The sequence below is a fragment of the Chiloscyllium punctatum genome, chromosome 4 (assembly GCF_047496795.1).
Source record: "Chiloscyllium punctatum isolate Juve2018m chromosome 4, sChiPun1.3, whole genome shotgun sequence".
NCBI lineage: Eukaryota > Metazoa > Chordata > Chondrichthyes > Orectolobiformes > Hemiscylliidae > Chiloscyllium > Chiloscyllium punctatum.
Window position 1 is genome coordinate 84,561,581 of NC_092742.1, and position 26,130 is coordinate 84,587,710.

General features: G+C 41.2%; 1 protein-coding gene across 1 annotated transcript in view; it reads left to right on the plus strand.

The window, feature by feature from the left end:
• Positions 1-26,130, plus strand: part of LOC140476493 (uncharacterized) — a 68,986-nt gene that overhangs the window by 38,466 nt on the left and 4,390 nt on the right. The window contains exons 9-14 of the mRNA XM_072569201.1: positions 7,845-8,002; positions 9,334-9,796; positions 13,718-13,911; positions 17,061-17,313; positions 23,463-23,575; positions 24,100-24,263. Of these exons, the coding sequence (XP_072425302.1) occupies positions 7,845-8,002; positions 9,334-9,796; positions 13,718-13,911; positions 17,061-17,313; positions 23,463-23,575; positions 24,100-24,263 (1,345 nt within the window). The remainder of the gene's footprint in view (positions 1-7,844; positions 8,003-9,333; positions 9,797-13,717; positions 13,912-17,060; positions 17,314-23,462; positions 23,576-24,099; positions 24,264-26,130) is intronic.

Genomic DNA, 26,130 nt, shown 5'->3' on the forward strand with positions numbered 1-26,130 from the left:
TTCCTGCTGTACAACTCGATGACTACAAACAGTAAATTAAACTCTCATGCTCAGAGGTGATGGGGGAGGGGCGAGGTAAAGCGTGGAAACTGCAATTCCTTTCTGAATGCATAATTCAACCTTCAGACTCTATCCTGCAACTTACGATTCCTATTGTTTTAACAAGCACCAATTATGGGTTTCAAAACCATTTGGAGACAGGTTCAATGACCTGTGCTGTAATTACATTTTTCACATAACACACCACTCAACTTCACGGCACAGTAGCTCAGTGGTTAGCACAGCTGCCTCACAGCACCAGGTTCCTCGGTTTGATTTCAGCCTCGGGTGACTGTCTGTGTGGAGTTTGCACATTCTCCCCATGTCTGCGTGGGTTTTTTCCAGATGCTCTGGTTTCCTCCCACAGTCCAAAGATGCACAGGTCAGGTGAATTGGCCATGCTAAATTGCCCATAGTGTTAGGTGCATTAGTCAGAGGGAAATGGGTCTGGATTTGTTACTCTTCAGAGGGTCGGTGTGGACTGGTTGGGCTGAAGTCTTGTTTCTGCACTGTAGGGAATGTAATCTAATCTTCCCTGAATAGTCCAGTTAATTACTGGAGTAGCTACTGTCAATTCTAAAATGTGGCATTCAGATATATTTTACTTCATAGTTTCAGTGGTGTCTGTTGAACACAACAATCACGTTACCACGATTTATCATATGTACCCCCACTCCTGATGGCATCCGTCCACCTCGGGAGGTGATATTTCAGCCCCAGGTAGAGGTTACACGGAGATTGAACATTATCTGTTCTGATTTTAAGGCATCAAGGGGTATGGTGAGAAAGCAGAAATGTGGCATTTACTTAGAGATTCAATGATGATCGCATCGAATGGTGGAGTAGGCCTTGAAGGGCCAAGTAGCCTCTTCCTACTCCCAGTTTTTATGCTTCTATGGCTGTAGAGGCCAATTCATGTGTGATAGTCTCTTCTGTAGTTGGCACATATGAATAGTTGACAGATGATTTGCTTCTGATGGGCTCTCTTTTCAAGCATCTGGTCACTTGTTTGTCCTCTGCTTTTTCCATGCCTTTTTGGACAATTTGTCTCCTGGCATTTGGTCTGTAGCAAGGATTTTCATTGCATTTATTCCAATCAATTGTAAGCCCCTTTACAGAAGTCCTTGTATTGTAGACAAAAGCTACTTGTTGGTCTTGTGCCAATAGCAGTGGAGGGGTTGAGGCCATCATCCATTCAGTCACACAACCCAGTCAACATAGTTGCCACTATTGCGAATGTCATTCAGCTAGAATAAAGTGTATCTTAAAGAAACCTGGTCATAATGTCATCACAATATTATATCATGTAACCTGTTGCTATAGTAGTTTACCTGGTTCCCATGCTCTGAGAGACACTATGGGAAGCATGATACAATTTACGTCTGAATTGCTTAACATTAGCCCAGGCATGGAAGTGCCTCCAGTTGTCACGAGAGAAAGTGAGGACTGCAGATGCTGGAGTTCAGAGTTGCAAAGTGTGGTGCTGGAAAAGCCCAGCCGGTCAGGCAACATCCGAGGAGCAGGAGAATCGACGCTTCAGGCATAAGCCCTTCATGAGGAATGTTCAGTTGTAACACCAGGAGCTGTAACAAAACAGTGTTGGATCCTTCAGTGCCATGTTATCTGTGTCTCACTTGTATGCTATGGCAACGAGCATTAGTATCACTCCATCTGAAGGGAATACCCTGCTGAAAGTTTTAAAAAACCCTACCACAGATTGTGAAGGCAGAATAGATCAGAGTTAACATCAGTGACTGTAAAAATGATTCAGAGATCCTAAACCATTGACTTGAGAGGCAAAGATTCCATATTCAACACTCTTTTGCGATATTTGTCTGAGATAATGGATGTAGTAATTATAATGATATCAACCAGTTGTACCTCATAAAAATATGAGTTCCCTGGTTGGAGCTCTTAATCTGGTCCAATCAGGGAGCCCTGGATGACATAAAAAGATTGAATGGCAGTGAGACTGATACTCTGGTGTCTGACTCTGAATAAGGCAGTAGTATAATCAATGACTGTTCATGTGTAAATTAAGGGTGGCTTGGTAATGGGATACCAGCATCAGTGGAGTTATTTTAGTGGGGGCAGAAATTGTCAATACTGTGTAACTTGTCTTGAAAATTTAAGTAGTGCATGATTTGCTGCTGCAAAGGAAGTTGCTGAGAACACAAACCTGGAACACACAGAGCTTTATCATTTCAGTGTGTTTGCTGTTGGTTCACGGGTGAATCCTCAACTCTGACATGACAGTGGTGACTTTGGCAATCCTGGTGCTGATTTTGGCATCAAGGGACCAGTAGCTAGTATTTCTTTATCCAAGGTTGAGAAGCTGTCTACAATCTCCTGAATGGGTTGTTGATGCCTGTGGAAGCTGGAGTCTCTGTGTCCTAGCCCTTAATATATTCTTTCTCTCTCTCTCTCTCTCTCTCTCTCTCTCTCTCTGTCTCTCTCTCTCTCGCTGTCTCTCTCTCAGGAAGGTCAAAGAGAGAGAGAGAGACTAAGCCTTCAAGCTCTGCTGTTAACAATCTATAGTTCCCTCTGCTCTGTCCAAAGTCTTTGGATTCAAATTGTAGTTCATTTGTCTGTTCCCATGTCTGACTTCAATTTTATATCAACTGGATGATCTTCAATCCAATGTGCGAAAATCCAAAAAGTTATAAATAGAGTCATACAGTCATAGAGATGTACAGCACAAAAACAGAACCATCGGTCCAACTTGTCCATGCTGACCAGATATCCTGACCTAATCTAGTCCCATTTGCCAGCACTTGGCTCATATCCCGCTAAACCTTTCCTATTCACATACCCATCCAGATGCCTTTTAAATGTTGTAATTATACCAGTCTCCACCACTTCCTCTGGCAGCTTGTTCCATACACAAAAGGCAATAGAGATCTGAGACCAAAACCGAAATTGCTAGAAAAGCTCAGCAGGTCTGGCAGCATCTGTGGAGAGAAATCAGAGTTAGTGTTTTGGGTCCAGGGACCCTTCCTCAGAACCACAGTCAGTCGATTCGAAATGTTAACTGTGATTTCCCTCCACAGATTCTGCCAGACCCTCTGAGCTTTTCCAGCAATTTCTGTTTTTGTTTCTGATTTACAGCATCTGCACTTCTTTCAGCTTTTATTTAGAGATCTGCGTGACTGGTTTGAGTCATTTTGATGACATTAATTTTAGTTCAGACTGGGGCAATTGTTGCATTAACTGATTAACTGATTACTACAGCCACTTAATTCAATGTCTTTTTTTAAACATCATTTTAGTTCATTTTAAGTCAATGGCATTAAAAATCAGATGATGGAAATCAAAATTTTATAGTCCTGTCATAGTATTTATGATATTTGTTATTATTATATGAGACTATCCTATCATGCTCATACCATTTGCAATTCTCTTTTGCTGTTTATGTTATAGAGTTATTTGTGGCATACCTTTAATCTTCAGAGTAGCATAACCCTCTTATGCTACCTCGATCATATTGTTTCATGTCTGCACCTAGTGAATTTTTATTCTTCAGTTTCCATTTCTATTTTTCTATTACTTTGCTTTGTAATTTAATCAGATAAGGGGGTTACAAATTGACATTAACATTATCAATGTTAAACTAATAACAGAGATAGATTCTGTCAAACTTGAGTTGAATATGATTTGGAGATACCGGTGTTTGACTGGGGTGTACAAAGTTAAAAATCAGACAACACCAGGTTATAGTCCAACAGGTTTAATTGGAAGCACAGTAGCTTTCGGAACGCCATTCCTTTATCAGGTGATGAAGGAGCGTCGCTCCGAAAGCTAGTGTGCTTCCAATTAAACCTGTTGGATTTTAACATAGTGTTGTGTGATTTTTAACTTTGAGTTGGATAGATCACTAACTTCACCTAGGAATGCATTTTCTCACTTAAAACATCGAAGGATGGAGGGGGGGGGGGGGGTGGGGGTGGGGGGTGGTGGGGTGGGGGAGGGGGGGTTGTTGAGCGACCTGATTGAAGTATTCAAAATTAAGAGAAGCATAAATGCAAAGGATAGTTAGTGTCTTTCTTTTTCCAAGGTAGAAATGTCAATTACTAAAGGATAGGAAACATTTGTTGTGGTCTGGGAGTACTACTCTAGCTATCACAAGGAAGATTCTGACCTTGCCTGGCCCTGATGTCCCTCACAACCAACATCCCTCCCAAATGACTGCTAGGAAGTGATTAGGAAGTCTTGAATTCCCCACCCTTGGGAAAAGACAACCGCCGTACATCTTATCTCTCTCCCTCATGATTTTCTAAACCTCTACAAGGTCACCCTTTTATTTGCTATGCTCCAGTGGAAGTCCGAGCCTATCTAATCTCTCCCCATATCTCAAATCCTCTATTCCTGGCAACATCCTGGTGAATCTCTTCTGCATCCTCTACAGCTTAATAATGATCTTTGTATAACAGGGTGACCAGAACTACACACACTCCTCAAGAAAAGTTCTCACCAAAATCCTATACAACCTCAATAAAGGAAAAGTCACTACTGTTCTAATGCTGGTGGGTTGACTGCATTAGCACCTTTATATGAATAGGTATTAGACTTTGTTCTGCTGTGAAACTATGTCTGACTTTTATACCTTCCTTTGGAAGTGACCTACAGCTTTACACATGTAGCATTCTTTTGTCATAGCTGGGCACTACTCGCACACCTGAGGCTTTTTTGTTCCAAAGAACTGACACTGCCTCTTATTATTTACTAATGGCCTACTCTGTGAGTTGTTTTGTTACATAAACTCATACAGCACAGAGGAGGTTCCTTGGCCCATACAGCCTCTGTCACTAGCCTACACTGACCAAGACAATAGCCTTGTACGTTATGACATTTCTGTGCTCGTCAAAATACTTTTGAAGGGTTGTTAGGTTTCCCACCTCAATTGGTCATGCAAGCAGGTTTATTCCAGATTCCCACCACCCTCTGAGTAGAAATGATTTTCCTGAAAACCCCTCTAAACTTCCTGCCCTTCACCTTAAAACTATGGTCCCTTGCTATTGTCTCGTCAGCTAAAGGGAACAGCTGCTTCCTATCCACTCTATTCATACCCTTCATAAACCTATACACCTCAACCAGATCTCTCTTCTTTACTACGAGTCATATTTTAAGAGTCATTGAGTCATACAGCACAGAAATAGACCATTCAGTCTCTCCATGCTTCAGGCTCACTGCCTTTATTCCTGATGAAGGGCTTTTGCCCGAAATGTCGATTTCGAAGCTACTTGGATGCTGCCTGAACTGCTGTGCTCTTCCAGCACCACTAATCCAGAATCTGGTTTCCAGCATCTGCAGTCATCGTTTTTACCTCATTCAGTCCAACCAGTCCATGCCATCTATGATCCCAAACTGAACTAGTCTACCTACCTATGTTTGGCCCATACCCCTCCAAACATTTTTTATTTATGTACTCATTCAAATGTCCTTTCAATGTTGTAATTGTACCCACATTCACCACTTCCTCTGGAAATTCATTCCACACACTGTGGAACTACTCTCTGGGTAAAAAACATTGCTCCTCATGTCTGCCTTTAACTCTCTCTCCTCTAAACTTAAAAATATGCCCCTAGTCTTGAAATCCCACACCCTCTACAAGGTCACCCCTTTACTTCCTATTCTCCATTGGGAGTCCCAACCCCATCCATTTCTTCCCCATAACATAACTCCTGGTAACACCCTGGTGAATCTCTTCCGAACTCTCTCCAGGTTAATTATAAACTTTTTATAACAGGATGACCAGAACTACACACAGTACTCCAGAGAAGTTCTCACCAAAGCCCTGTAAAACATCAATATGTCATTCCAACTCCTATACAAAGGTCTGAGCAATGAAGGCAAGTGTGCTAAATGCCGTCTTAACCACCCTATCCACCTGTGATTATTAAAAATTCTCTTTTTGAACAAGGAATACTGGCTGCAAACAAATCTAATCAGCAGATTTGTGACTGAGGTCACTGGGAGCCCTTGCTCAAAATAACAGTTGTATGTAATTAAAGCCTTGAATCAGCTAAACTCACCCTATTTAAAAGAAATTGTGGTATCGAGTGGATTGCTTATGTGCAATTATCCTTCTCTATTCAGACGTATCCAATCGAAACTCCAACTGTTGGGGTAATCTTTCATTCCAAAATAATAGGACAGTCTATAATTTTCCTCATCTGAATTGGGAATATTTATAAAGTAAAGCACAGGGCTTGGTTCACAATAAAATAAGACAACATAGAGTGAGCTATATCTAAAAATGTAAAATGAATGCTATTCACAAACTCAACAGTTAATAACAGCATAGCAACTGAGAGCTAGTATCTACTGGAAAAGAAGTTCCACACTCATAATGATAGTAATTGTAACTGCTGGAGAAATTAAACACTAAAGAGCTGGATGTTGCTGGTGAAGTTGTTTGACGTGTAAATTACTTCTTGTATAATATTGGAAAGACAGGGAGGGTTCAGGAAGGCACAGGGGTCCACAACGCAGCAAGACTGGGACATAATGGCCCAACCAATCACAACAATAGGGGCTTGCTTAAAAAGAAATGTTGCAAATTCTCACTTGATAGTCAGCCAGACTAACAGCCTTCTGGCTGGAATGAAGTACTCGTGAGGTCACTTCATAGCAGTCATTTGGGAGGGTTGTTGAGTGTGAGGGAGAGGCTGAATAATCTGTCAGGACCAGGCAAGGTCAGAGCTTCCTTGATATTCTTGAATAGCAGGGTGGTGCTCCCAGACTACAACAAATACTATAAGCAGCAGCTATTTAGCATTGACTTCACACAGTCAGAGTTGAGTTGGATGATAATTTATTCATTAGCCTGGAGTGTAACAAGATGTCCTCAAACCTTCAGAAGCATTATAGAAAATATTTAATACCGAGCCTTTTTGCTAGGGCGGGTGACCAACAGCTTATTCGAAGAGGTAGCTCTCAAAAGGAGGAAAGTGAGGCAGAGAGGTTTAGGGGGAGAATTCCAGAACTCAGGCAGCTGAACGCGCAACCACCGATGATGGTGCAATTAGGATTGGGAATCATCAAATTGCCAGCGTTAGGGGCAGTCACAGATATCGTAGAGATTTGTTGGGGGCTAGTGGAGAGATAAAGAGGATTGAAGCTACAGTGATTTCCTAACCCAAGCTCAGCAGGACACCCTCATCTCCCTCGAGTCCCAGGCCCATTACTGGGACCCGATGTAGCCCCCCACCCCAGGCCATGGGCCTCCTCTCTCACTGTTAAATATAAGCTGTGGAACTGATGATGTCATCAGCCTGTGACCGGTGAATTTTAATTATACCCTACCCACCTTTTGTGGGAGTCTCACAATTGCCTAAGTACAGTACATTCACCAGTTCCCTTTTCTTTACAGCACATATTACTTCCTCAAAGATTTCCAATGAGATGACTAAAAATTATTGCTCTTTCACAAAGCCATGCTGACTCTGTCTGATTGCCTTTAACTTTTCTAAGTGACCTGCTAAACTGTCTTTAACAATAGTTTCTAACATCGTCCCAACAACAGGTAAGTTTTCTGCTTTAAATCTTCCTCAATTTTTTAATACAAGAATTACATTCACTCCTTCCCAATGGGATAGAACCTTTCCTGATTCGAGGGAATTTTGAAAATTAAAACCAATGCATCAGTTATGTCACTAGCTATCTCATTTAAGACCCCAAGAAATAGTCTATCAGTACCTAGAAACCTAGCAACCTGAAGCTCCAACAATTTACTCATGACCATTTTCCAGGTGACTGTGATGTAACTATATTTGTGTGTGTGCTTGTTTTCTTCTGTTTTGAAGCATGAATCCCAAGAAGAAAATCCCAAAGGTGGTCATTATTGGAGCTGGGATAGCTGGTGTGGCGGCTGCTGAAAAATTGTACCAACAGGGATTCGCTGATGTACAGATTATTGAGGCATCAAGTCAGCCTGGAGGACGGATCAGGAGCTATCCATTTGGTATGAAGCAGTAAATGTGTGTGAATATGGAAATCACATAACATTGGACCAGGGCTTTTTTAAGTCTCTGCTCAGGTAGATTAAATGATAAAATGCATTAACAATGACAAATAGTTAATACATTCACCCATCGCTTAATGCTATTGAGTGAATGTAGATTTTTCATAGCTTTGTAAAAGGCAATATGGATATCAGATGAACAACCAAGGATGTATAACATTTTAAGTGCAAAACAGTGAACTAACAATAACTTCATGAGCTTTCTTACATTGAGATACTTTCTAATGAACATGTTCAGGCAAGTTGTGACATACCTCAGGGGGCAGATAGGTCTGAAGCTGGGCCCACCTAGCCCAGAGGTAGGGACAGTACCATTGCACTTATGCCAGTCCCATTTGCTTATGTGGATACACTCACATGCAATAAATTACATCTGGTAACATTTGAAAATGTTCAGTTAATACTTGTCCTAGCTTCATTTAGCAGACACTCTCTCAGAAACAGCAGAGAGTTCATAAACCAAAACGATAAAAAAAGATTAAATACCTTGTACTCCTGGAAGTTCATTCATCTCCACTTCAACTCAAAAATGTAAACCCAATGTTTTCAAGTCCTTTGTGTGTGTGTTCGTAAACTGAAAGCAGTTTTCCGCTGTGTGCTGCTTCCCTCCTACAATAGTACCATTTGTCAAACTCGAAACTTAACCAAGAGTTTTACTTAAGAATTAAGAGTTCATATTGAATAATGAATGACCTTGCTCGTTTGAGGAATCTGAAGCATACAGTTGTGGGATCCATTTGATGGCCCATCAGTGTGACAGTATTAGTTAGTTCAGTTGGCTAGATGGCTGTTTGCATTGCAATATGACAGTGTGAGTTCAATTTTTGCCCTGGTTGAGATTACCATGAAGGACCCTCTCTTTCACTTAGGTGTAGTGATCCTTACTTTAAACCACTATCAGTTGTCTGTCTCTAGTGAGAGAGCAGCCCTATGGTCTTGTTAAAATTATGGAAATTTAAACTTTATGAGTTAGCAGCGTGTACAAAAAATTCATTTAGCTAAGGTTCAGGATGTGATATTTAAATTATATTTTAAAATCCTAAAACAAATTCAAAAGCACATGGTTAACGCAGTTAAAAATTTTGTGGGTCTGGGACTGTGTTCTTTTGCAGAATGTAGACTTATGACCTTTCCAATACACGCACTTTTAATTTAAAAAATAAACCATGGGAAATCATTGATGTTAGGTTTATCCTTAAATATATTTATTAAGGAAGCATTTGGCACAGTTGTTACATCTGAATTAAAGTATTTTCACTCAATACATTCAGGTAAATCAGTGGTCGATGAAGGAGCCCAGTACATTCATGGGGCAAGCATGAAGAACCCCATTTTTCGACTGGCCAAACAAAATGACCTTCTGCAGCAAGTGTACAATAAATCAGGCACAGAGTGGTCAGTGCTCACCAACACTCAGAAACTGCTCAACTCTGACTTCACTGAGGAAATGAGAAATCTAGCAAGCAGCATTCTGAGGCGTGCTCATTGTCTTGCTGAAGAGAAAAGGTACACTCAAGCTAAAAGCCTTGCTGAAGTCTACTCAGAGGAAGTAAAGACCTTACTCAAACAATGGACTGATGACCATGACGAGCTGAGAATACAGAAATTGGCTTTGTTGAGCATGTCAATGAAATGGCAATGTATCCATCTTGCAACAAATAGCCTAGGAGATGTATCTGTTCATGAATACAGAGAGTATAAAAACATTGAAGGTGATGACCAAAATTCTCCAGGGTTAGTAAACACATTTAACAATCTTTACTGTATGTAATGTTAACTGATATTGATATTTTTAGCCATTTCAGTGGTTATAATGGAGCTGTTGTAGAGCATTGAGTAGCATCTCTGTCTCTGAGCCAGAAGGTCTGGATTCAAGATCCACTCCAGGAATTGATGGCCAGGTAAGGTTCATAACAGTGCCAAAAGGACTGAGTATCAATTTCGAAATCCACCAACACATAGAGTCACAGAGATGTACAGCAAAGAAACAGACCCTTTGGTCCAATGCGTCCATGCTGATCAGATGTTCTAACATGACCTAGTCCCATTTGCCAGCACTTGGCCCATATCCCTCTAAACCCTTCCTATTCATATACCCAACCAGATGCCTTTTAAATGTTGTAATTGCACCAGCCTCCATTACTTCCTCTGGCAGCTTATTCCATACATGCACCACCCTTTGCGTGAAAAAGTTGCCCATTGGGTCCCTTTTAAATCTTTCCCCTCTCACCATAAACCTATACACCCCTCAGCCTCCAACTGTCCAGGGATAACAGCCCCAGGCTGTTCAGCCTCTCCTTATAGCTCAAATTCTCCAACTCTGGTAACATCCTTATAAATCTTTTCTGAACCCTTTCAAGTTTCATGCCAAATGTGAGCAGCAATTCCTGGTCAGCCAGATGGTGGAACTAAATTGGAGCCTTTGACATCACTATCCATTTGGCTCCAATTTACACCATTCAAGTAAAAATGTGTGTTGCCATAGCAACGCAGAGTTCTTGAGGGGCCAGTTGGTGAGAGAGCTGCTGTGCATCAGCTCGGTGCTGATAGCATTGAGTTTGATCCTTGATCTAGCTAGGGTGGATTCAGGAGCTGCCTCCTTGCTCTACCTGTGGTTACTCTCACATCACTTCTGAAATTCAGGTCTTGCATCTATGTTTGCAATAAGGCTGGAATGACCTTGGTGGAATCCAAACTGAGTGGCAGAGTCATTTATTGCTAACAAGTGCTGCTTGATAGCGCTGTTGATGACACCTTCCATCACCTTACTGATGATAATGAGTGGAGTGATGTGGTGGTAAATTGGCTGGTTTTCTCCTGCGTTTAGTGTACAGGATATACCTGGGCAATTTTCCAAATCTTTTGGGTGAATGTCCCAAGATCACCTTCCTGCCAGCTTCCTTCCCACCCCTGAATAGTCTGCAATTATATGAGAGGGAGAAGCAAAGCCTTGAGCAGCCCAAACACTCATGCCCCCTCTCCCCCCCCACCAATTGTGATCCGACAGTGGCTGATAATTAGCCACTCGAGGGCTGCTTCCTTAAAAATGAGGAGACATTACTTCTCCCAAAGAGAATCTGTGGAATTCGCTACCCCAGAGTATGCTGAGACATTGAGTACATTTAAGGAGGAGGTAGACAGATTTTTAATTAGTAATGGATTGAAGAGTTATAGGGAGCGAGCAGAAAAATGGGGTTGAGGCTGAGGTGAGATCAGCCAAATGGTGGATCAAGCTCAAGGGGCTGAATTGCCTAAAATGCTCCTAGTTCTTATGCTCTCACCCAGCCCCAAATTTGAGGCTGTTAGAGTAGATCCAGGATGAAGAGGGAGGCTGATTGAAGATTGTTCTGATCTGGTCTTGGTTTTGGAAAGTTTTGAAGGGAGTGGTGTCCAATGACCCCACTTTCAAGATCAAGTACATACTCGCACTCCAAAAAATCTGCTTTGCCCCCCACCCCCCACCGCCGCCCCACTTACTGTTCCACTCTGTATGGACTTGCCATCAGGACCCTCAGCATCCTCTCCCTACTTCACCAAATCCCACTCATCACTGTGTGAGCCCATCCTTAGGACCAGGAGTGCTGATGACGCTGCATGATGAACAGACTGGACTCCAGGTTGCTCTTTGAGATTTCCTCAGCAGTGAGGGCTGGCAGCCCTGTCTCCAGCAACGTAACACTCTGTGGAGCAGGAAGTGCCTGCAAGAGTGCAGAGGTTGGGAGGGATGTGTCCACCGATGTTTTTTTTTGATGACGGAGCTAGAAGCCCCAACATTTGAAAACTTCTACTTGCAGTACTTTTGGTAAAATAATCAAGTTTCTTGAAAATCTAAGTGGTTCAGCAGAATTGTTTGAGGGGGAGAACCTACCATTCTTTCCTGTTCTAGGTGAACATCAGACTCTAGTTCATCACCAGGGAATTGACCCTTTCTGGCCATATGAGATGATGAATAATACCTGCACTTCCTATGATCTTTGAAAAGTAATTGAATTACATTTGTACAATCTTATATCTCTTTAAGATTTTATTGGATTCAGTGATGTTAACTAATGTTGCTGTATTGTGTGGATATATTGCAATTTGTATCAGAGATTGCCTACAGGTTAAGTTACAGATTCTGTCAGAATTTTTCCAGGAAGGGGAGCGAGGTGTCAGAGATAGTCCAGGGACATTGAAAGCTGATAGAATTGATATTCCTCAACACTGCAGTGAAGCGTTAGTCAAGGTTACGTGCTCTCCCTGGAATGGGATTTGAACTCATGACCCTCACACTGATGCAAGAATACCAGCACTGAAATGTTTACAGAAAGAGACTGGTGATTATCACATTGTTATCTGGTTAGTTATCTCAGGACTGTAAACCTAAACTAATCTCCCAAATGTATATCAATCTGAGATACTAAGCTCAACCAAAAAGAAATAATCATTGAACTGCTATTGCTCAACTCCTGTGAAAAAAAAACTAAATAGCTTTAATAACATCAACTGGACTGTTTCTTCTCACCAGTCACATTTCACTAGATTAAATGATTTGACTTCCCAAGTTGGACAGTTGCAAAACAAAAATCAGTCACTATTTTGTTCATTTATATTCGACAGAATTTTAAAATTTTAGTCCTGCAGCTCCACTTATCTAGCGGAAACATTTGCCAAACCACCCTCCCATCCTCACAGCGTAAACCCACACTTACTTGATCTTGTGGACTCGATTTTTGTCAGTTGAGCTCATCTATCAATTTTTTTTGCATATTCAAATATTCACTGCTGACTATGATTCTAAGGGTAATTAATAATTGTAAGTTGTCTGATGATTTTCAGAAGACTGAAAATTTCTTCACTCAGTAGGTTAAAGGATCCTGATGGGAATTGGGTGCTGGAATATCATCTAAATTGTTTGACAAAAGTTAGATCAACAAGGCAAATTTGGTTATCATTCATTGCAAAACCTGGGCTTAATGCATAACCTAGGAGTGTCCATGATGAAGAGTTAAGGTTCAGGGTTAAGGATTTATCTCATGCCATCGTTAAATGTTCTCAGTGTTCATAGCCAATGCTGTTGGTCTCTCCATGACAAACGATATCAAGGATCTGGAAAAGGTCTGGAAGAGTGTGACCAATTTTCCAGCTCTTAGTTACAAGGGGAAGCTTTGAGTCTGTTTAAGACATGAGCGTTGCTAAAGTCTTTCAAATAAAATAACCTGTTTAACGAAGCAAATTGAGTTGGATAGAATGATGACTAGACTGCCAAGGCATGGATAGGGTGCAGATTTATTGCACTCATTGTAAAATTAACCTGACAACTTCCTCTGAATTAAGAATATTTCTCACTATAAACAAATTATTAGGAGCTGAGATGAACTGTTGCTGTCTCCCAGAGGTAGCCTTTGTCACCTTGGGATATCCCTGGGGAGGTGCTGATGATGACTGATGCAAGTGTGGGTGATCAGTGGTATTCAGGGGTACGGAATTGAGAAATATTTCCTTCACTTCTTCCTAAATTAACCTCCCACCCTTCCAGAGAAGAGCACGATTACAAAGTGGTTCAGGGCTTGCCTGTGGGTTCACCGTATCCGGATGGAATAATCTTGTTTGCCTTTGCTGATTTTTCTTTACGTTTGCATTATCAATGGGTGACAAAATGCTGTGTCATTCCAGACTGTTTCCCAGCCTCTTGCAGAAATTGCTGGAGGTTATCCCTGAAGAGAAACTGTTGCTGGAGAGGCCAGTTAAACAAATCCAATGGGATGGAAACTTCAAATCGGAGGACACTTCACTGTATCCAGTCAGAGTGGTGTGTGAAGATGGAAATCACATTCTAGCTGACCACGTCATCGTAACCATTTCACTGGGTAACTATTTTCTCAGTGAACCATTCCACTGAGCTCGAATTATTTTTTAAAGCCAAGACTAATGATGATCCACAGTAATTTCTTCAAAATATGTATCTTGTAATTGGACCATCAGTTTCAGTTTGATGGGATCCCTTTAGTTTGGCTCACAGTACAATAACAATTTTATTACTCACACAACACCAGGTTATAGTCCAACAGGTTTATTTGGAAGCACACTAGCTTTTGGAGTGACACTCCTTCATCGGGTGATATGATTACACCATTTAAAAGGTATCTGAATGGCTATATAAATAGGAAGGGTTTAGAGGGATATGGGCCAAATGCTGGTAGATGGGACTAGATTAATTTAAGATATCTCATTGGCATGGATGCATTGGATCAAAAGGTCTGTTTCCGTGCTTTATATCTCTACAATTCTACGATTGTTTGAGGGGCATAGATAAGGAGAATAGCAAAGGTCCTTTCCCTAGGATATTGGATTTCAAAACTAGGGAGCATACTTTTAAGGTGAGGGGAGAAAGATTTTAAAAAGACACGAGGGACAAGTCATCACCCGATGAAGGAGCGTCGCTCCGAAAGCTAGTGTGTTTCCAATTAAATCTGTTGGACTATAACCTGGTGTTATGTGACTTTTAACTTTGTACACCCCAGTCCAACACCGGCATCTCCAAATAAATTTTATTACTGCCACTGTTATGCCAAAGGAAGTATTCTGCATTCTTATGGAAAAGTATTCTAACTTAGGGATCAAGTCAAATGTATTCTGAAGTGAACAGAAACAAGAAAAATTGTAATCCTTACAAATTCTTCAGAATATTGGCATGGTTTGATGGTGTTTGTCATGTCAGGTCCAAAGACTATTGTCAATTAAATGTAGCAGAGAGACAATAGGAGCTGGTCCAATCCATTTTATCCCCTCACATAAATTTTGCAAATAACCTTTGGTTAACAAGCTTCATCATCCAAGTGTTCACTTAATTATCAATTGATACATATTTCGGCCAGAAAATAAACTGGAATAGGAGTTGGAATCAAAGAGTACCAGGGATACCCAACCAGTGATTCATTAATTCTTCACCTAATTGGTTGCACAAAAAAAAAACACTTGGAAGCCACAGTCATAAAATCACAGAGTCATACAGCACAGAAACAGACCTATCGATCCAACCAGACCCTAATCCCAAACTAAACTCATCCTACCTGCCTACGTTTGGCAGATATTCCTCCAAAGATTTCTTATTCATGTGCTTATCAAAATGTCTTTTAAATACTATTACTGCACTCTCATCCACACTTCTTCTGGAGGTTTATTCAATGCTCAAACCAATCTCTGTGTAAAAAACTTGTCCCTCGTGTCTTTTTAAAATCTTTCTCCCCTCACCTTAAAAGTATGCTCCCTAGTTTTGAAATCCAATATCCTAGGGAAAGGACCTTTGCTATTCTCCTTATCTATGCCCCTCAAACAGTCATAGAATTGTAGAGATATAAAGCACGGAAACAGACCTTTAGGTCCAATGCATCCATGCCAACGAGATATCCTAAATTAATCTAGTCCCATCTACCAGCATTTGGCCCATATCCCTCTAAACCCTTCCTATTCGTATACCCATCCAGATACCTTTTAAATGTTGTAATCATATGAGCATCCACCACTTCCTCTGGCAGCTCATTCCATACAAGTACCACCCTTTGTGTGAAAAAGTTGCCACTTAGGTCTCTTTTAAATCTTTCACCCCTCACCCTTGCCCTCTAGTTTTGGACTCTCCCACCCCACCCTATCCATGTACCTCATCATTTTATAAACCTCTATAAGGTCACCCCTCAGCCTCTGATGTTTCTCAGTATTTTATAAACTTGGTGGCATGATGGCTCAGTGGTTCGCACTGCTGCCTCACAATGCCAGGGACCCAAGTTCGATTCTAGCCTCGGATGACTATCTTTGTGGAGTTTGCACATTTTCCCTGTGTCTGTGTGGGTTTCCTCCCGCAATCTGAAGATGTGCAGGTCAGGTGAATTGGCCATGCTAAATTGCCCACTGTGTAGTCAGGGGGAAATATAGGGTAGGGGAATGTGTCTGGGTGGGTCACTCTTCAGAGGGTCGGTGTGGACTTGTTGGGCCGAAGTAGGGATTCACACTGTAGGGATTCTAATTCTAATAAGGTCACCCCTCAACCTCCCACACCCCTGTGAAAAAAGTCCCAGCCTCTCCATTCCTGGCAACATTCTGCTGAATCTTTTCTGAACCCTTCCAGCTTAATAGTACCCTTCTTATAACATGGAGACAAAAACTGGACACAGTACTCCAGAAGAGGCTTCACCAAAGTCCTATGTAACCTCTGATAATTGAATTTTCTCAACAGGTTCAAAAGATCATTCTTCTCAAAATAATATCCACCTGTGAAAAGGGTGAGGAAACTTGAAAGGATGAGTTTAAAGATTATAGATTGTTAGAAAATTTACAATGAATCACATCAGTTTGTAAAAGAAAAGAGTAAAATTAATGCTAAATTATTTGGAAGCAGCAACAGTAGAGATCAAAAATCAGTAGTTTGTACACTAGTAAATGTCTCAATAGTTAGGGTTAACATGATTTGCTAAACATTTTTCAAAGAATTAGGTAGATTTACTGTCATAGAGACATAGAGTCATAGAGCTGTACAGCATGGAAACAGACCCTTCAGTCCAACTCGTCCATGCCGACCAGATATCCCAACCCAATCTAGTCCCATTTGCTAGCACCCGGCCCATATCCCTACAAACTATTCCTATTCATATAACCATCCAGATGTCTTTTAAATGTTGCAGTTGTACTAGCCTCCACCACTTCCACTTCCTCCATATACGTACCACCCTCTGAGTGCCCCTTAGGTCTCTTTTATATCTTTCCCCTCTCATCCTAAATCTATGCCCTCTACTTTTGGACTCCCCCACCAGGGAAGAGACTTTGTCTATTTATCCTATCCATGCCCATCATATTATTGGTCCCTGTTTTTATCACGATTGGGTGCGAGCAAAATGTTAACAATAACAAACAACACAAGGAAATAATGTGCCGGTAGTAAAATGGTTAATTTAAGCAACAATGGAGTAATTATGACAAAGGGATGATGTTTAAAGTGTCATTTATTTTCTATTCACATTCACAGGTTGTCTAAAGGCAAATAGCCAGTCATTGTTTCAGCCAAGCCTTCCCAAGAAGTATCAGCATGCTATTCAAAACATGGGCTTTGGTACAATGAATAAGATTTACCTGGAGTATGAGGCGCCATTTTGGGATGAAAATACAGACATAATTGGATTGGTTTGGGAGGATGAGACCCCATTGTCTGTCCAGAAACCCAACCTGGTTGAGTGGTGGAGACGTGTTCCAGTCATTTATGTGATCAGGCCACCTGAAAGGTACTAAAGTAAAACTCCCATCTGTACAGCAGCAGTACATGTTCTGCAGTAATGCCTTTGCATTTTTATCAGAAATTCAAAGTGTATGATACACCTACATTGAGCAGAATTATTGGTGAAATCAAAATGTTGTGAACTGTACCTCATAAGAGCTTAGAACAGAAGGGGACAGAATTCATGTTTAAGCTATAGAAAGGCTTGGTTATAGTGGAGTAGTTCTGGTCATCACATTTTAGGATGGATATATTGGCCTTGAAGGAATGCAGTGAAGCTTTATCCAAAATGTATTTAGACCCTTATGGATTAAATTTCGAGGAGACGATGCACAGACCGTGTTTATATTCCCTGAATTTAGAGGGTTAGAGAGTCACTTGATTAAATCTTAGCAGGAATAGATATGATAGATCAGGAGAAGCTATTTCTTCTACATTGGGAGTATAAGACTTGGGTCAGAGTCAAAGTGAAAGGAATAAATTTAGGGAACACTTCCTTATGTTAAGGATAGCAGGTATTTGGAACCTTGTAGTTACAGAGCTTTGGGTCAGGAATAACATTTTAAAGACTTTTTAACAGCCATAGGTAAAATGGAAAAATTTCACCCAATCAATGTATTTCTTGGATTGCAAACTTCGTGAGTGAGGGGTATGAGAGGAATCTGTGGCAGAGATGTGAATGACAGACCAGAACTTATCCGGTTCACTAATGTCCTTTAGGGAAGAATCCTGCTATCCTTACCTGGTCTGGACTACATGTAACTCCAGAACCACAGTTGACTCTTAACAGTCCTCTGGGATGGACAAAACGTATTGGCCTCATCCTGTGAATGAATAATAAAATAAACTTCAGGATTTCCACGTTCATCTGTATTCCTGCTACATCCTGAAGGGACAGACAGATGCAATCGTAGAGGCAGCATGGTGGCTCAGTGTTGCCTCACTGTTGCCTCACAGCACCAGGGACATGGGTTCGATCCTGGCCTTGGGCAACTGTCTGTGTAGAGTTTGCACTTCCAAATGGACCAAATCATCCGCCGACATTTCCGCCACCTCCAAACGGACCAAATCATCTGCCAACATTTCCGCCAGCTCCAAACGGACCCCACCACCAGGGACATATTTCCATCCCCACCCCTATCCACTTTCTACAAAGACCATTCCCTCCATGACTACCTGGTCAGGTCCACGCCCCCCCTACAGCCCACCCTCCCGTCCTGGCACCTTCCCCTGCCACCGCACGTATTGCAAAACCTGCACCCACACCTCCTCCCTCCCCTCTATCCAAAGCCCTAAAGGAGCCTTCCACATCCATCAAAGTTTTACCTGCACATCCACCAATATCATTTATTGTATCCGTTGCTCCCGATGCGGTCTCCTCTACATTGGGGAGACTGGATGCCTCCTCGCAGAGCGCTTTAGGGAACATCACTGGGACACCCGCACCAATCAATCCCACCGCCCTGTGGCCCAACATTTCAACTCCCCCTCCCACTGTGCCGAGGACATGGAGGTCCTGGGCCTCCTTCACCGCCGTTCCCTCACCACCAGACATCTCATCTTCCGCCTCGGAACACTTCAATCCCAGGGCATCAATGTGGACTTCAACAGCTTCCTCATTTCCCCTTACCCCACCTCACTCCAGCTCCAAACTTCCAGCTCAGCACCGTCCCCATGACTTGTCCTACCTGCCTATCTTCTTTTCCACCTATTCGGTCCGCCCTCCTCCCTGGCCTATCACCTTCATCCCCAATCCCACTCACTTATTGTACTCTATGCTACTTTCTCCCTACCCCCACCCTCCTCTCATTTATCTCTCCACCCGTCAGGTGCTCTGCCTGTATTCCTGATGAAGGGCTTTTGCCCGAAACGTCGATTTTCCTGCTCCTCGGATGCTGCCTGAACTGCTGTGCTCTTCCAGCACCTCTAATCCAGAATCTGGTTTCCAGCATCTGCAGTCATTGTTTTTACCTACATTCTCCCTGTGTCTGTGTAGGTTTCCTCTCACAGTCCAAAGATATACAGGTCAGGTGAATTAGCCATGCTAAATTGCCCATAATGTTAGGGATAAATGTAGGGTGGGCGGGGGGTTGCTGTTCAGAGGATCGGTGTGGACTTGTTGGGCCAAATGGCCTGTTTCCACACTGTAGGTAATCTAATCTAATGACAGCAAATGCTGACAGTTCTCTATCAAAAGCATTGCAAATTATTGCTCCATGTATCATTGGCAAATTTTTGAAAGTTTGGGTTTTTCACAATTCTATGTTGTTGATGAGAATGCAAGATTTATAATGCCAGAGATAAGCAATTCTTTTCACAAAAATTATGATAATAATGTTTAACAGTAACTTATTTTCTAAATTTATTTATTCATGGGGTGACGACTTAGTTGGCAAGTCCAGTATTTATTGCCCATCATGAGGTGCCCTTGAGAAGATGATGATTGAACTAACTTCTTGATTCTTTGCAGTCTGTCATTTTTAAATGATGGCAAGGCTAGGTAAGACTTAAGAGTTAACCCTATTGCTGGGGCTTTGAAATGGCATATAGGCCAGACTGGCTAGGAACAGGTTAATTTCTGCAACATAAGAGAGTAAACTATTTTTTATGACAATACTGCAATTTTGAGGTTAGTGCAACATGGTTACTATTACAGACACAAACAATTTTTATTTCAGATGTATTTAATTAACTGAATTTAAATTCTCTGACTGCTGATCTCACCACTCTGGGTTACTAATCCAGCAACAAAGCCGTGTGAACAGTAATCTTAACATTTGGATAAATTTTTTTTCTGTTTTGATTTGTCAATGAGTTAGGAAAAAGAATTTTAAATGTGATTAGACACTGCTTTTAAAGGTTTATTTTGTAAGTAAAGGTTAAGGATTTATAATCAAAATATGCCTTTTAATTCCCTGTTCTTATTCAGAAGAGTCAACTATCTACATCAAAGATGCAACCACAAGAAGGTTTCTGGCAACAATCTGTCTTAATGTGTAAAAGCTGCCCATCTCTGTCAAGTAAAATGGTGGCATGTAGCATCGAATATTTGAGAGGACATGACATCAACCTTCACTGCTACCATAATTGTATTGGACAATACCCTCATTCTTGAAGTACTAGTGACTTGTTTACTCTGCGCTAATCGATTATTTGGAGCATTGAAAGAAATAACAAAATAAGTATGGAGTCCTTAGAGTTTATCTTTGTTGTTCAATCCCTAGTTCAGAATATTCTGCCTCTCCTTATGTTTGAATGGATGACCACATGTAAAGGTTATAGTACCAGCAGGGGGAGCAAGAGGCAAAGGAAAATTGAAAATGAGTACTGAGGCATTCTGCAGCAGTTTATAATGATAGACTTTACGGTTACAACACTTGACCTCCTTTCTCATTGACAGCTAATATTCTATTTTTACCTCACCATCCTCTCCAAAATCCTTCAGCAATTGTTGTTTCACAATTTGTGCCCATCTTTCAATACATTTGAATCTCTCCATTAAGCCTTCTACCACTGCCACACAACCCAAACAACCTTAATCCTTGGAGAAAGGCAAAGTTATCCACTTTTAGGCAAACCCATAGATATGGAGATTTTTTGAAGTAGTGCAAAGTTGGGAAGCGTTGAACTTTGAAGCTACTAATAGTCTTAAGGACCAGTGGAATGTTGCTGAACAAAGAAACCTCGAAGTGCATGTTCATAGTTCCTTGAAAGCGGAGTAACAGAATAGGATGTTGAAGAAGGCATTTAGTACGCTTGCTTTTTTGGTCAGTGCAATGAGAATAGGAGTTGGGGAGGTGATGTTGTGGCTGTGCAGGACATTGGTTAGGTCATCTTTGGAATATTGTGTGCAATTCTGAGCTCCCTCCTACAGGAAGGATGTTGTGAAACTTGAAAGGGTTCAGAAAAGATTTACAAGGATGTTGCCAGGGTTGGAGGCTTTGAGCTATAGGGTGAGGCTGAATAGGCTGGGGCAGTTTTCCCTGGAGTACTGGAGGCTGAGGGGTGACCTTATAGAGGTTTATAATCATGAGGGGCATGGATAGGATAAATAGACAAGGTCTTTTTCCTGGAAAGGGGGAGTCCAGAACTAGAGGGCATAGGTTTAGGGTGAGAGGGGAAAGATTTAAAAGAGGCCTAAGGGCAATGTTTTCACGCAGAGGGTGGGGCACGTATGGAATGAGCTGCCTGAGGAAGTGGAGGAGGCTGGTGCAATTACAACATTTAAAAAGCATCTGGATGGGTATATGAATAAGAAGTATTTAGAGGGGTATGGGCCAAGTGCTGGATAATTTGACTAAATTAATTTAGGATATCTGGTTGGTATGGACAAGTTGGACTGAAAGGTCTATTTCCATGCTGTATATCTCAATGACTCTATAACTCTGTGGAATGTTGCCCTTTACTAAGAGAGGACTTTTATGTAGGAGCAGAGATGTCTTACTTCAATTATGTATAGTCTTGGTGAGACCATGCAGTATTATGTACAGTTTTGATCTCCTTAAGGAAATACATACTTCCCATAGAGGGGTTGCAATAAAGACTCACCACAATACTTCTTGGGAAGGAGAAATTGTCCTGTGAGCAAAGTTTAAATTGACTGAGCCTGTATTCCATGGACTTTAGAGGAATGTGAAGTAATCTCATTCAAACAAAGAAAATCCTTACTGGGATAAACAGGGTAAATGCAGGTCAAGCCTTCCCCCCCCCCCCCTCCCATTTCCTTCTCTTGCTTTGGAACCCTCCTTAAGGCAGTATTCCTGTCATCATTCCTGGTATCCCATCTGTGATCATCTTCCTAATTTTTCCTAATTACATTTGCACTAAGTGTCATGGGATATTTTCCCTTAAATCCCCAATATAAATGTTGCAATTTTGTAGGGAATCTATCTATTGCACAATTAATTGTATCACAAATTACATGCCATCTCTAATCTTAAATTTAGAAAGATTACTCACAATCAATATTGCATAAAACATGCTCATTGAGTTTCATTGAAAGCTTTGTTGGTATCTGTGCTATTTTGTGTGATCTTGACCTACACAAACCAGAGAAATGTTGAATACTGAGTCAGCTTAGAATCAAGCTTTTTGGGTGAGGTGTGGGTTTTGCAGGTTGCACTACAACTGGTCCCAGAATCTATGATTTGTGAGGAAGAAGGAAATCAGTCAGGCCTGCTGCTTTTGTTTGCTGTCTAGTGCACTTCACTTCTGCCTTTGCAAGACTTGCATGTGATGGCCTCCATTATAAAATAGCTCATGATGCTAAATATCTAGGCTTATCAGGGAGGTGATGGCCTCGTGGTATTATCACTGGACTATTAATCCAGAGACTGGATTAGTGGTGCTGGAAGAGCACAGCAGTTCAGGCAGCATCCAACGATCAGCGAAATCGACGTTTCGGGCAAAAGCCCTTTTGCCCGAAACATCGATTTCGCTGATCGTTGGATGCTGCCTGAACTGCTGTGCTCTTCCAGCACCACTAATCCAGTATTTGGTTTTCAGCATCTGCAGTCATTGTTTTTACCTTATTAATCCAGAGACTCCAGTAATGTCCTGGAGACCTGTATTCAAATCCTGCCAAGGCAGAATTCAATGAAGAAAGTATCTGGAATTAAGACTCTAATGGTGACCATGAATCCATTTCGAAATGTTGGAAAAACCCGATCAGGTTCACTAATGCCCTTTAGGGAAAGAAGTTGCCATCTTTACCTGGTCCAACCTACATGTGACTTCAGACCCACAGCAATGTGATTGACTCTTAAATTCGGGTTGGACAATAAATGCTGGCCTAATCAGTGACACTCTCACCCCATGAATGAGTAATACTAATGAAGGACATTGAATCATGTCAGCAAGTGAGGGCATCCAATAGAGGACACAATGGAAAAAATGTTGTATCAATTATATATTGCATTTTTAAATTTGACCAGCTTGTCATCTCACCAAAGGTTCTCATGCTCAATTTCTAACTGAGTTTATTGTTTCTGAAAGATAAAAGGAGTTTTCTGATTCAGTATGCACCTAGATGCTGCATTAAAAGTGTATAGCTATTAGGCAACACAGAAAACACAGACTGAAAGTGCTTATCACAAAATGTTATCCTTTTATTTAACAAAATTGCTGTTGACCAATGTCTGACTTTTTGTTCCAAAGGTTTGGTCATGTCCTTGTGGGAACAATCTCCGGAAAAGAGGCAGAGTTTGTGGAATCCCTGAGTCCTGAAGAAATAGTGTCAAATTTCACCAAACTTTTCAGACAATTTACTGGTATGAATTTGGAACTTTGAGGAATCTGTTTATTTATGGGATAGAACTATCAGAATAAACAGATTGGATGGGCTCACGGTCAACTAACTTTGATAAACCAACATGTATGATAATAATTCTCAATAGAAGCTTCACCAATGTCCAATCTTGACATTAAATTAGAAAAATGTCAGCAGGTGTCAAACAATTCTAATGAGGCTTCTTTGTCTCATTGCACTTTCACTTAACCCATTGTATCTTTTGTCACTCAACCACTCCTGCCCTCCATCCTATTATAGATCTTCCCTTTTGTTCTCAATCAGCTCTTTGCTTTCATTCTGATGTTCCATTTGTTTAATAGTTGTCCACCTCTAACATTTCCCAATTCTGTTGAAAGATGAACTCTGTTTAGATGGTGCCAGACTGTTGCCAGCACTTTTTGCCTTTGTTGCATAAATGCAGTATCTGGAATATGATTTTGGCAGTAATTATTTGGGCATTTTTTTTGTGAGGTCTACTTTAACTACCATTGTAATATTTCCTAGGGAGACCTTCACTGCCTGCACCAAAAAATGCTTTTGTGACAAAATGGTTCAGTAACCCTTACACTCGGGGTTCCTACTCCCACATATCCATCAATTCAACTGGAGACATGATTGACACACTGACTGAACCCTTACCACAGGCAAAAGAGGGAACTTCTTCTCCGGTAAGTCTCACTGTTTAACAGTCTGACATGAAGGTTGATGTATCATTCTTAGAATTCTAAATAACCAAACAGTTTACTCATATTAGTACTTCTATCTCCCTCCAGCCTTCTTTAAGTTTTAGACCAGGAGCAGAAGTACACCTTCTTGGCCTCCAATACGCGACACAAGTGGCTATTCTTAATATCTAAGACATAGCAGAAAATCAATGTAAACCAATCAATTGAGCCCAGTCTTATTCTAACTCAGTGTTCACATGTGTATTATATGGAACAGGAGTCACAGAATAGGAAGCACAGAGGGAATCCCGTTTAGCTGGTCTGCTCACAGATCTTTAACCTGCAGTGTAAAGGTTCAATGTTAATATATAATAGGATATTCTACATCATTAATGATGTAAATTCACAAGTATCAGAACTATTGAGGGGTGGTTCTATGTCAAGCCTTGCATAAGTATAATTAAAAGCCAATTTTCAATGAAACCTTATGTTTACCAACAGCAAAGACACCACACTCACTATCACACACAATTACAAACATAAATAGATAGTGATAGCAGATAATGGAGACTATAGAAATACATCACAGTAATGCTGGCCTCTGGATTCTTTACAGAATGTAGGAAATGTAGGCAGGGTTATGTTCATCAACAATTCATAGTTTCTAAGAGAAATCAATGATGAATAGTGGAGCAAAGAGAGGGCATGAAAAAAACACTGGAGACTAAGATTAGCGAAAATACCAAAATATTCTTTAAGTGTATTAAGGGGAATAGTGTAATCAGGGAAAGAGTAGGCCCAATAGGGACCAAAGGAGCAATCTGTGTGTGGAGCCAGAGGACGTTACTTGAGTGTTAAATAAATAATTCACATCTGTCTTCACTTTGGGAACTGAGGACATAGACACACGATTCAGGAAGAGGGACTGTGAGCTTCTTGAGCAATTTGGCATAGGAAATGGGAAGGTATTAGAAGTGTTGGCGGGCTTAAAGTTGAACCAATCACCAGCTCCAGATGACTTGTAACCCAGGCTGCTGTGAGAGATGAGAGAGGACATTATAGGGGCTCCAAACCAAACTTTTAATTCTTCTCTGGACACAGCGAAGGACAGCCAATGTGGTTCTACTTTTCAAGAAGGGTGGTAGAGAGAAGCCAAGGAATTATATACCCATGAACCTCACAGCAGTGGTGGGGAAACTATTGGAAAAAACTCTAAAGGAGGGAATTGATATCTACTTGGAGTGGCAAGGTTTAAACAGGGATAGTCAGCATGGCTTTGGAGGTCATGCCTAATAATTTTGAGTTAACTTTTCAAGGAGGTAATCAGTTGTGTAGATGAGAGTAGTAAAATTGGTGTAGGTTATATGGATTTCACAAAGCCTTTGATAAGGTCCCACATGGGAGACTGATAAAGAGGTTAAAAGCGTATAGGATCCAGGGTAATTTGGCAAGTTGGATTGGCATAGCAGTAAGAAACAGAGGGTAGTGATAGAAGATTGTTTATATGACTGGAGGCCAGTGTACAATGACATACAATAGGGATCTGTGCTGGGTCCCTTTAGTATGAGGAAGTCCAAAATTAGAAGACATAGGTTTAAGGTGAGAGGGGAAAGATTTAAAAGGGACCTGAGGGATAACTTTTTCATGCAGAGGTTGGTGCATGTATGGAATGAACTGCCAGAGGAAGTGATGGAGCTTGGTACAATTACAACATTTAAAAGGCATTTGGGTGGGTATATGAATAGGAAGGGTTTGGAGGGATATAGACCAAATGCTGGCAAATGGGACTAGGTCAGATTGGAATGTCTGGTTGGTGTAGATGAGTTGGACCGAAGGGTCTGTTCCAGTGTTGTATGACTCTGTGACTCCT